This window comes from Babylonia areolata, chromosome 10 (genome assembly GCF_041734735.1).
Source record: "Babylonia areolata isolate BAREFJ2019XMU chromosome 10, ASM4173473v1, whole genome shotgun sequence".
NCBI classification, from domain to species: domain Eukaryota; kingdom Metazoa; phylum Mollusca; class Gastropoda; order Neogastropoda; family Buccinidae; genus Babylonia; species Babylonia areolata.
In genome coordinates, this window is record NC_134885.1 from 41,214,527 (window position 1) to 41,227,026 (window position 12,500).

A 12,500-nucleotide genomic window follows, 5' to 3' on the forward strand; every position below is an offset into this window, starting at 1 on the left:
TCTTTGTTTCGTCCATTCCTTTTTCTCTCATCCTTTTCTTTATAAAAAAAGAAAAAGAAAATCCCTTTCTTTTCTTAGTTCATTACCTTTTGCCTTGCTTTTCTGTTTTCTTTCTTTTTTTTCCCCAACTTTGTTTATTGATTAATCATTTGTTTGTTTGTGTTTATTTTTCATTTTTACTGGTATGATACAGTTTGAAAAGTTGCAGAACTTAGTTGCTGTGAGGCCTGTGATAATATGTACACAAGCTGTAACTGAAGCATGTGTATACACATACAGTTATACACATTCAGACATACATGTCCGTCTTTCCATAAAACAGGCATACACTTTGTTAAAAAAATCTTACTTTATTGGAAAACATCTTTCCATATTCATGGCTGAGCTAATTGCTGTTATACAAGCTCTGAACTACTTAGTGAGCCATCAAATAGTGTTCTCGAAAATAGCATTCTTTTGTTGATTTCAAATCAGTACTTTATGCTCTAGAATTATTTAGCCTTGAAACAAGACCTGATTTAGTTATTGAGGGAAATCATTTGGTACATTGTTTGAGGATTAAGGGGACTGATGTCAGTTTTTGTTGGGTGCCTTCTCATGTGGGCATTCATGGCAATGAAACTGCTGATAAAGCAGCTAAAAGAGGAGCACAAGATTCAGAAAAATTGACAAAAATACATGTCCGTCTTTCCGTAAAAGAGGCATACACTTTGTTAGAAAAATCAGCATGGGGTTGATTACATAACCGATGGAAGGAAAAAATTTTTAAACATAAAGGGACATTATTCCCCGAGAATATTTTTAAAGAAAAGATACAGAATACATCAGCTTGCTATACAAGATTCATAACCTCTACTTTCTTCCATATAAAACTTGATGAAGACAAAGTATAGTAAAAATGTTACATGATTCTGTGGTAAGCAGTTCAGCTTGCATCATTGTTTGTTTCACTTTCACTGTCAGCAGTTATGTACCTTCTTGCCCAAGTATTTCAAAGAGAATAACTATTCTGCAGATGATTTTTGGAAAGTTATTTCTTATGAGGTTCTTATGGTCGAACTTTCACAGGCATTAGTTCATGGTCCTGTTTCTACATTCCTTTAATGTACTTCAGAATTGTGTTAATGGTTTCTGATTATTATTATCATTATTGAATTAATACTGTTAAATGTAACTACTTGTTAGTTATGCATTTTTGGTAGTTTTCTACCTTTTCTGTTTTCCTCTTCCCTCTCCCCTCCCCCACCACTCCCCCTCCCCCCCCTCCCTCACCCCTTTTTAATTTTTATTTTTAATTGTCTAATATCACTGATAGTGAAAAGATGCTAAACTAAAGAACGAGCATTCAGACACACTGTTACAAGTGTGCACACACACACACACAAACCCAGACCCAGCCACACATACACTTGCAAATACAAATGCACACACACACATACACTCACAAATACAAACACACACAGACACATATACACTCACAAATACACATGCACCCGCACACACAGAATGAGAGAGACAGAGAGGGCATGTGGAGAAACAGAAAAAAAGAAAAGAAAATGTTGACCATACTCGGTCACTGTTGCTAATTTCATTTCACAACCCCTGGTCCCCTGCAGGACTTTCACACACACAGTCTTGTCACCAGTACAACAAAGGCAGTTGTCACAAGCTGTTGCCAAGTTCTGGAAGTTCCCCCCCACCCCCTCACCGCCTACCCACACCCTCATCGGCCCTCCCCCCCCCCTCCCCCAACCCACTCTCCCACCCCCTTCACTCAGCCACTGTGTAGGTCTTGTGACATTGTGTGCTCTCCTGTGCTTGAACAGTGGATCTCTTCAGTGACAATACTGATTTGTCACTCTCTCTCTCTCTCTCTCTCTCTCTCTCTCTCTTAATGTGCTTCCTTTAAATAACAATGTTAATAGGTACACTGAAAATGATGTTTTAAAGCATTGTCCTTTTTGCCAAGGTGAACTAGAAGTTGAATACCATTTATTGTTTGTTTGTTCTGTATATAATGATTTACGGACAACATTTCTTCAAGACTGTTTAAACATGTCTCTTAGTTCACTTCTCCGATCAAACAACAAGCAGAGAAATTTCCATGTATCAAAATTTATTTTCCATGCGATCAAAAGGAGAAATCATATACTCAGACCTAATTAAGTAGAATTAATGTCAAGTCCATGAATATTATGATATTGTGTCATCTATTCAAGTGTTATAATACCCCTTCCCATGCCCACCCCCAGTCCCCTGGTTTTGAATTGTGGTCCATGGCCAGAGTTCATTAAAACAATTCCGTTTGTTCGTTCGTTCTCTCTCTTTCTTTCTTTTTTAAATTTTTGTTATCATTTTTTCCCTTTCTTTGTTCATTACCTTCATCATTCTTCTTCTTCTTTCCCTTCTTTTTCTTACTTTGTTTCATTATTTATTTTTTTGTTCATTATGTTTATCATTCATCATGTAAAACAGTTTGGCAGGTTGCAGAATTTGGAGTTCTTCTGAGACAGGTCATGCATGACATGTGCACAAGCATTGACTTAAACACATGAAAACATACAGGCACACATGTTCAGATGTACAGATGCAAGAACATGCACCTACACACACACAGACACACACACACACACACACACACACACACACACACACACACACAGAGCATGTAGAGAAGCAGAAAAAAAGAAAGAAAATGTTTTCCATACTTGGTCACTGTTGCTGCTTCATTTCACAACCTCTTGTCCCTGATTTTCACACAGTCTTTTTGTCCTTGGCACAAGACTTTGCATTTGCAAGTGTTCCCAAGTTTTAAAAACACCCCACCTCCCCTGCCCTGTTCCCTATCCCCCCCCACGCCCCCCCCCACCCCACCCCTCCACTCTCCCACCCCTCCACCATGGCCACTGTATAATTTCAGTAGCATTGTATCGTCTGTTTAACCTGTGGTTTAACAGTAGATCTCGGCGTCTTTGACAAGGCTCACTCATTAACTCTGTCCTGTAGAGAGTGTGTGTTTGTGTGTGTGTGTGTGTGTGTGTGTTTTGGTCACCAAGTTGGGGGTGGGGGTGGGGATGATGTTTGTTCTGGCAGTGGTATCATGTTGTTTTAACCCCTTGTATGCTGGTCAATGAAGGGCTGTCCCTTCACTGAGATCGACTGAAGTTATAGGTTAGGATGTTGGTCACCATTCTTTATCTGGACTTTAACCCTTCTTATGCTGGTCAATGAAGGGCTGTCCCTTCACTGAGATAAGACTGAAGTTATAGGTTAGGATGTTGGTCACCATTCTTTATCTGGACTTTAACCCTTCTTATGCTGGTCAATGAAGGGCTGTCCCTTCACTGAGATAAGACTGAAGTTATAGGTTAGGATGTTTGTCTCCATTCTTTATCTGGTCTTCTTGTTTTAGGGATGGCGTTTTTTTGTTTTTTTTTCCATTGATTTATAGGTACACAAAAAGTAATAAACAGCAATAAAGAGAAGTAACTCTCTCCATATACAGGGCACACAACTCCAAGTCAGTGTTGCTTTATGCTACCGATTCAGCTTGCACGCCGGGTAGATAAAAGGTTACACAGGGACAGACCCGGACGCTTCCTCAAAAAAAAAGGAAGTTACATGTCCGTCCTTTTAGTACCAATCATTTGACATGTGTGTACAGCAGCAATGACGGAAGAAATGTGCAAACTCAAACAAGCGTTTTATTCAAGACTGGCATAGCCTTTTTCGTCCTGAATATTCTGCATGGAATATTTGTATTTGTATTTGTACTTCTTTTTATCACAGCAGATTTCTCTATGTGAAATTCGTGCTGCTCTCCCCGGGGAGAGCGCATTGCTACACTACAGTGCCACCCATTTTTTTTTTGTATTTTTTCCTGCGTGCAGTTTTATTTGTTTTTCCTATCGAAGTGGATTTTTCTACAGAATGTAGCCAGGAAACATCCATCTTGTTTCCATGGGTTCTTTTACGTGCGCTAAATGCATGCTGCACACGGGACCTCGGTTTATCATCTCATCCGAATGACTAGTGTCCAGACCACCACTCAAGTGCAAGGTCTAGTGGAGGGGAAGAAAGTATCGGCGGCTGAGCTTTGATTTGAACCAGCACGCTTAGATTCTCTCGCTTCCTAGGTGGACACGTTACCTCTAGGCAATCACTCCACTCCAATATGTGTTATATATGTTACTCTCCTTTGTCACAACAGATTTCTCTGTGTGAAAGTTGGGCTGCTGTCCACAGGGAGAGAGCATGTCACTACTTTCACAGAGCCACCATTTTTTTGTATTTTTGTCTGCATGCATTTAAAAAAAAAAAAAAAGTTTTCCTATCGAATATATGGACAATACAGAAAAAAAACCATGTGGTTGTCTAATTGGATTTTCAAACTAATGCCGCACTGATCTCATTCTGTCAAGGATCAGAAGTGAAAGGGTTAAGGGTGAACATTCAACAACTTTTTGTGTGTGTGTGGGAAGGAGTCATTCTTTATTTATTTTTTGGGCTGGTGGGTTTGTGTTTTGACGTTGTTCACCATATCCCTATATAATCATTACAGCAAGGGACCCCCCACTCTCTGCCCCCCCCCCCCTCTCCCCCCCCCTGCTTACCAACATATAAAAGAATGTATAAAAAAAAAAATTACCCCCCCCCCCCCAAAAAAAAAACAACAACCAAACAAACAAAAAAAGTTCAATAAAGCATGGTAAAATCTCTGAAGAACTCTCACTCAAGAATTTACTGTGATGTTACTGAACCTCTGCAGACAGTGGATGCAGGACTGTGGCCTTTTTTGTGTGAGTTAGAATTTGTATCAGAAGTAAAATTCAGTTTATGATAAATGATAGTTTCAAGGTATTTTGTATTCATACACTCTTCCAATCTTTACATAATTGATGAACAGGTCACTGATGATAGAGACTTTTCATTTTTTGTATTTAGTTGTTTTTTGTTTTTTTAAATTATCATATTATTTGTTTCCTGAACATGAAGATCTAAGTACTGGTAGTTCTCTTTAGGTTGAAAAAGTTGGACTTGCTCAAAATAAACCACATCAGAATTTGACAAGGTCTTCTAGGGCTGAGTCATCACAATATTTAATGAAAGGAGCTGTCTGACCCAGTGCAGTGTGTATGTGTGGGGGGGGAGGGTTGGGGGAGGGAGATGGGGGTTGAGGGGGGGGGAGGAGGGGAGGGGGGTGTATGAGTAAAATAAGTAAAAATGATCTTTATTGGGTGTAAAGAGTTAGCTTACACGTGTTTTGTGTGTGTGTGTGTGTGTGTGTGTGTGTGTGTGTGTGTGTGTGTGTGTGCAAGTGTGTGTGTGTGTGTGTGTGTGTGTGTGTGTGTGTGTGTGTCTGTGTGTGCGCTTGCGTGTGTGAAGTCAAAATGATCTTTATTTAGAGTGAAAGAGTAACCTTTTATGGTGTGTGTGTGTGTGTGTGTGTGTGTGTGTGTGTGTGTGTGTGCAGGACGACACTTCTCAGGACCACAGTCCCTTTGGGGCGCCCACAGACGACAGTGACGAGGACCCCTCTGATGTGGAGGCCTTCTTCAGCAACAAGGACACCTTCGTGCTGGAGGTACGAACCTCAAGCAGATAAAACAACAACCCCAAAACAAAACAAAAAAATCCCCCAAACCTGACTGTCAAATGGGGCTGGGGCTGGGAAGTATCAGTATCAGTAGCTCAAGGAGGCGTCACTGCGTTCGGTCAAATCCATATACGCTACACCACATCTGCCAAGCAGATGCCTGACCAGCAGCGTAACCCAACACGCTTAGTCAGGCCTTGAGGGGGGGTGGAGGGGGGGGGATATATAATAACAAGAAAAACTATAATAAATAAATAGCTGGGGCTGGGGAGTGGTGGGTTGGGAGGGGGTGTATCATATGGATTTCCATATTGGCAAATGGGTGATATTCTTTTTCCCTTATATACATTTTCCTTTTCTGAATTACTACTGTTTGATAGCAGATTGGACTTTTGTTCCTTGGGTCTGTAGTGGTCAAGGGTACGGCATACTGGCACCCTAACTTCCTTTGTGTGTGTATTATACACATTTATACACATGCTTACTTGGTTACTAACTGGTACTTGATATTGGTGGTGATGGCTCTGGCAGATTGACGACCCCAAAGACGAGATCCTGTGGCTGATCCTGCGTGACCCCCAGTCCCCCGAGGGGTTCCAGGTGTGCAACACGCAGCTTCCTCCCGGCGTCCCCTCGCCTCGCATCACCAGACACATGCAGGTGAGGACAGGTAGACCTGATGCCAGCTTTCCTTGAATGAATGACATGGAGACTTATATAGCGCCTATCCACGGTCAGAGACCAAGCCCTAAGCGCTTTTCAAACAAGGGGTCTTTTGCACAACAGGCTGCCTGCCTGCCTTGTTAGAACCGACTGATGGCTGCCATTGGGCGCTCATCATTTGTTTCCTGTGTCATTCAGTCAGAATCCAGGCATGTACACATACACACTCAGACAGACATGTGTACTTCTGCTTTGCTGTTTTTGTTGCCATATATTTGGCCAAGAATGATGCCTTAGGAGAGCAGCCCAAACAACAGCTTCGGCCTAGATGAAGTCCGTCATCAGGGCACTTACAACAATCTGTGACAACAGCCACACATTCCCCACCCACAGAGCAACAGACTGTCCTGGCGAGACTTTGCACCGGTCACAACAGACTGAACAGTGACTTGTGCCAAAAACTGAAGCCGGTGCCATCCCCCGCCTGGCCCCCTGTGGACAGGAAGACAGGACAGCAGAGCACTCTCTCCAAAACTGCCCCCTGTTCAAACAGGCAGGACAAGCTGTGTGGACTGTAGACATTCCACCCTTGGCCATACTTCATGGCATCCATGAGGAGGTGGAGAAAACAGCATCATTCATCGCTGGACACACCACTCATGACCATACTTTTTTTTTTTTTTCTCCTTGTACACAAGGTTATATTTTGACATTTCACGACATCAGTGTGATTCAACATTCACATAGCAAAACATTTGGTCCATCAATGATCATCGAAAAAAAATCATTAATTTGTTGAGATACAAGGGTTATTTTTCAATATACTTATAATAGTAATAATAAGATGAAGAACAATAACAAATAATAAAGAACAAGATAAACAAGATACCAAATGTCACATCATGGCACGTATTCATGTTGACATAGCTTTAAGGAGCACCATTTTTTTTGTTTTTTGTTGTTGTTGCCCTTGACCATACTTTATGGCATCCATGAGGAGGTAGAGAAAACGTCATTCATCGCTAGACACACCACTCATGACCAAATTTTTCATGAAGAGGTGGAGAAAACGTCATTCATTGCTAGACACACCACTCATGACCAAATTTTTTTGCAGCCATGAAGAGGTGGAGAAAACGTCATTCATTGCTAGACACACCACTCATGACCAAATTTTTTTGCAGCCATGAAGAGGTGGAGAAAACGTCATTCATCGCTAGACACACCACTCATGACCAAATTTTTTTGCAGCCATGAAGAGGTGGAGAAAACGTCATTCATCGCTAGACACACCACTCATGACCAAATTTTTCATGAAGAGGTGGAGAAAACGTCATTCATCGCTAGACACACCACTCATGACCAAATTTTTTGCAATGATAAGAAACTCTAGGGAGAGCTGGACAGTACAAGGTCTTCAGAGAAGAAACCCCACTCAGTCAAGTGTTTCGGCCCTTAACTCCTTACACTCTAAGGGGGCGGGGCGGCACCCAGGTCATGACTCCTGGATGCCCTTGTATTGCCGCTGCAGCCATGAAGTGCCGGAGAAAACGGCGTCATTCATCGCCGAAACTGGATTGATGGTGTAGCTGATTGCCTTTGTTTTGTTGACTCCCACCCCCCTCAATCCCCTCCCACCATTTGAACGTCAGATTTAATGAACCGTCACCAGTGGCCACATGCGATAACCCGATGCCTGTCTAGGCAAAATTCCTCCCTTTCTGAAATCACGAACTCACTCGATAAGGTTAAATTAAAAGTATAATCACTTAATGGGATAAATCGGTGTTATTCTTTTTGACTCACTTGTGTAAACAAAGTGAGTCTATGTTTTAACCCGGTGTTCGGTTGTCTGTGTGTGTGTGTGTCTGTGGTAAACTTTAACATTGACATTTTCTCTGCAAATACTTTGTCAGTTGACACCAAATTAGGCATAAAAATAGGAAAAATTCAATTCTGTCCAGTCATCTTGTTTAAAACAATATTGCACCTCTGGGATGGGCACAAAAAAATAAAAAATGAAGCCTAATTATATACAAACTGCATTTACTGTTATGTTTATATTTTTTGTGTTCTCTAAACTTGGTACTTTGACCTGATATTCTGACACAACAACAAGAGCAGTCATTATTATCATTTTTTGTTCAAACAGGAACTTCTTTTGCTAAGCATGGAAGTTTTATTTATTTTGCAAACGTTTTGGTGCAGTGTGTAAAAAAGGGAAATTACTCTAATTAATGCTAGGGGACTTAATTTGCTTTAAACTGAACTTTCTCATCTTAAACATTACATTTTGAAATTATACTCAATACATAAAAAGCTTGTGTGTTTTACTCTCAGTGTACAGTTTTTTTTGTTTTTGTTTTTTTAAAGTGTATCACAAGTGAGTCTCGAAGGCCTTGCCTCTCTTGTTATTCATGTGACAAGAGTTTTGTGTATAACACTGTTGAGTTTTGTGTTTCGTTGGGTGGCGGTCCTGATTCGGCCTATGTGTGGGTCAGCTGGACCAGACGTGTCAATGTTCAAATGTCAGACTGTTACTAGATTGTTTGTGTGTGTGTGTGTGTGTGTGTGTGTGTGTGGTTTCAGATGTTCACGCAGATGGCTCAGATTCGCTTTCTCCCCCACATCAATACCAAGCTGGAGTTTGCTGACATCTTTGACATGCTGCTGAGGGTGAGAGAGACTGCCCCACAGGCACACACAGAGATATAGACACAGAGACACACACACACACACACACACACACATAGACAGCCAGACACAGACACACATACACACAGAGATCCATACTCGCTGACAACCCCACAGACACAGACAACCCTACAAACACACAATGACACAGACACTCACTGTCATGATCAGTCTGTCTGTCTGTCTGTCTGTTTGTCTATCTTGTCTATCTATCTGTCTGTCTGTCTCAGTCTATCTATCTATCTATCTATCATTCATGAAAGCAGTAATGAGTATTGACCTCTCCCATTTGTGTACGCAAAGCCGGTCAAGTGATACGCAAGTTTTTGCTTGGAGGGTCAAAAGAACACATGGAACATCACCAGTCTGTTTTCAGTTTTACTTGACGAGAAATGTCAGTGAAAACCGCTACCGTGTCAAGTGAAAAGGTACGTGTGAAGTACATTGACACGCTCGATAACGCCAGCAGATGAAGATGTGCGGAAAAACTTTGTGCAGTGCAAAGCATTGATCCGTATGAATGACGGGCGCCATAGCCGAATGGTTAAAGCGTTGGACTTTCGATCTGAGGGTCCCGGGTTCGAATCACGGTGACGGCGCCTGGTGGGTAAAGGGTGGAGATTTTTACGATCTCCCAGGTCAGCATATGTGCAGACCTGCCAGTGCCTGAACCCCCTTCATGTGTATACGCAAGCATAAGATCAAATACGCACGTTTAAGATCCTGTAATCCATGTCAGCATTCAGTGGGTTATGGAAACAAGAACATACCCAGCATGCACACCCCCAAAAACAGAGTATGGCTGCCTACATGGCGGGGTAAAAACGGTCATACACGTAAAAGCCCACTCGTGTGCATACGAGTGAACGCAGAAGAAGAAGAAGAAGAAGAAGTCTATCTTGTCTATCTATCTGTCTGTCTGTTGTCTGCCTGTCTGTTTGTCTATCTTGTCTATCTATCTATCTGTCTGTCTGTCTCAGTCTATCTATCTATCTATCATTCATGAAAGCAGTATCAACCTCTCCCATTTGTGTACGCAAAGCCAGTCACGTGATACACAAGTTTTTGCTTGGAGGGTCAAAAGAACACATGGAACATCACCGGTCTATTTTCAGTTTTACTTGACGCAGAAATGTCAGTGAAAACCGGTACCATATGAAGTGAAAAGGTAAGTGTGAAGTACATTGACACGCTCGATAACGCCAGCAGATGAGGATGTGCAGAAAAACTTTGTGCAGTGCAAAGCATTGATCTGTATGAACACTTGGAATGGTCGGATGACACTTCGATTCTGCCTAGCATTGAGCAGGACGACATCAGTGAATACCTGGTTCACCGAACCGGCTACTTCACAGGAAAGAAGTTTAAAGCAGAGAAGCAGCTTGGTGCCCACAACCAGATGACATCAGGGTAAAGAAAATATATTGTCACAAATCACAAGGATGTGACATCATCATCATCACTTTCTAGGTCAGTTGTTGTTTTGCCTGGATGGTTTGTTTCTATTTGGTTTGTGCACACACACACTCTGTGTGTGTGTGTGTGTGTGTGTGTGTGTGTGTGTGTGTGTGTGTGTGTGTGTGTGTGTGTGCTGTGTTTGTCTGATTTATGTATGCTCTGTATGTGTGTGTGTGTGTGTGTTTGTGTGTGTGTGTGTGTGTGTGTACTTTGTTTCTGTTTGATTTGTGTACTCTGTGTGTGTGTGTGTGTGTGTGTGTGTGTGTGTGTGTGTGTGTGTGTGTGTGTGTGTGTGCTTTGTTTCTGTTTGGTTTGATTTGTGTACACTCTGTATGTGTGTGTGTGTGTGTGCGTGTGTGTGTGTGTGCTCTTTGTTTCTGTTTGATTTGATTTGTGTACACTCTGTGTGTGTGTGTGTGTGTGTGTGTGTGTGTGTGTGTAGCTTGACAGTAATGAAACTATTTCTGTCCTGTCAGATGATGCATGCATTGGACTGTGAAACCTACCCTTTTGGACAGTAAATCCGATTTCTGTGATGTTTTCCACAAAATAAATATTAGCTTGAAAAAATATAATTCAACTTATCAAAGCCATTTGATTCTTTGGTGTAGGTGAGTTGAAAAATTCTCAAATGGATTAGAAGTTTCAGACAGATCTGAACATGTTTGAGATGGATCTCATAAATCAGGTAAATCTAGTGTTCTCAGTGGTGTTCCACAAGGTAGCATACCTGGCCACATTTTTTTTACTGTTTTCATAAATGACGAAAGCAGTTGACAATTCCCTTGTTCAAGAGGATATTTATAAGCTGCAAAACTTGTCTGATGTGTAGAATCTTTATTTTAATGTGTGCAGTATTTATTTATTTCATTTATCAGTGTCTGTGTGAGGAGAGGTGGGGTGGGTGGGTCGAAGTTCAGCGCCAGTTCTTGCTGTAATATGTCTGTATAAAATTTATGTTTTACGAGGCTGCACAGGCAACAGTACAAAGGAGCCAGGCATAAGATTTCACAGAATTCCAACCATAGACACCCCCAAAGGCAAAATAGTGAACATAAACTTAAGTTTCATGACAAGAAGGAAGGACTTCTTAAACAGAACTGCACCAGGCATGTCATTATCAGAAATAACTTCAGCTGATTGTGGCACACCCTGTCACAACTATTTAACTGCAAGTTCTTCATGCTGTTCACTTCTTTGGTTGCACTCTCCAAGACTTAACTCTCTCCATACGAACGGCGAAAGAGACGACGTTAACAGCGTTTCACCCCAATTACCATCATCAGATATTGCAAGCGGAAGGCTCTTATACTGAAGAGATGAATGTTGACAAAGAATACCACAGTTCTGACGATGGAAGCTAAAGGTTGGGTCATTCAGACACCCACTGGACATCCGAGGGGTCTGTGTAGAGGAGAAGAGAGGACTGACCGTACTGAGTGAGTTAATGGGGGTGGAAGGAAAAAGAAACAAACACAAACACACATACAGTGTACACAAAAAAACAGAAACAACACACACACACACACGCACACACACACAGAGTGTACAAAAACTAGACAGAAACAAAGCATACAGGCTAAACAACAACTGCTTTAAACATTTTTTTTCGTGTGCAGTAGCTGGTTCGGTGAATCAGGTGGTCACTGATGTCGTCCTGCTCAATGTCAGGCAAAATCGATGAGCCATCCGACCATTCCGCGTGTTCATAGGGATCAATGTTTTGCACTGCACGAAGTTTTTCTTCATAACTTCATTTGCAGACGTTATAGAGCATGTCAATGAACTTCACGTGTACTTTTTACTAAAAATGCTATCGGTTTTCATTGACATTTCTGTGTAATGTAAAACTGAAAATAGACTGCATGCTTATTCCACTTTCCTCATTAAAAAAAACAACATTCGTTCATTCATTTCATTTGTTCGTTTTTTCGTTCTCTGTTTATTTTTTATATTTTTCTCTGTCTCAGCCACCTCCTTTGCATTATCATATGTATCACAGACATCAGAGAGAGGGAGAGAGAGAGAGAGAGAGAGAGAGAGCTCTGGGGAAACAGAGACTTTTGATTACAATACAATTGATAGGCCT

At 41.5% G+C, this 12,500-nt stretch overlaps 2 protein-coding genes across 2 annotated transcripts in view; one reads left to right on the plus strand and one right to left on the minus strand.

Moving 5' to 3' along the window:
- The window catches only part of LOC143286599 (nuclear factor NF-kappa-B p105 subunit-like), a 15,936-nt gene extending 13,100 nt beyond the window's left edge, over window positions 1–2,836 (minus strand). The window contains exon 1 of the mRNA XM_076594232.1: window positions 2,709–2,836. The gene's annotated coding sequence lies outside the window, so the exon portion shown is untranslated. The remainder of the gene's footprint in view (window positions 1–2,708) is intronic.
- Window positions 1–12,500, plus strand: part of LOC143286598 (C2 domain-containing protein 5-like) — an 81,968-nt gene that overhangs the window by 59,916 nt on the left and 9,552 nt on the right. The window contains exons 22-24 of the mRNA XM_076594230.1: window positions 5,474–5,584; window positions 6,128–6,256; window positions 8,849–8,935. Of these exons, the coding sequence (XP_076450345.1) occupies window positions 5,474–5,584; window positions 6,128–6,256; window positions 8,849–8,935 (327 nt within the window). The remainder of the gene's footprint in view (window positions 1–5,473; window positions 5,585–6,127; window positions 6,257–8,848; window positions 8,936–12,500) is intronic.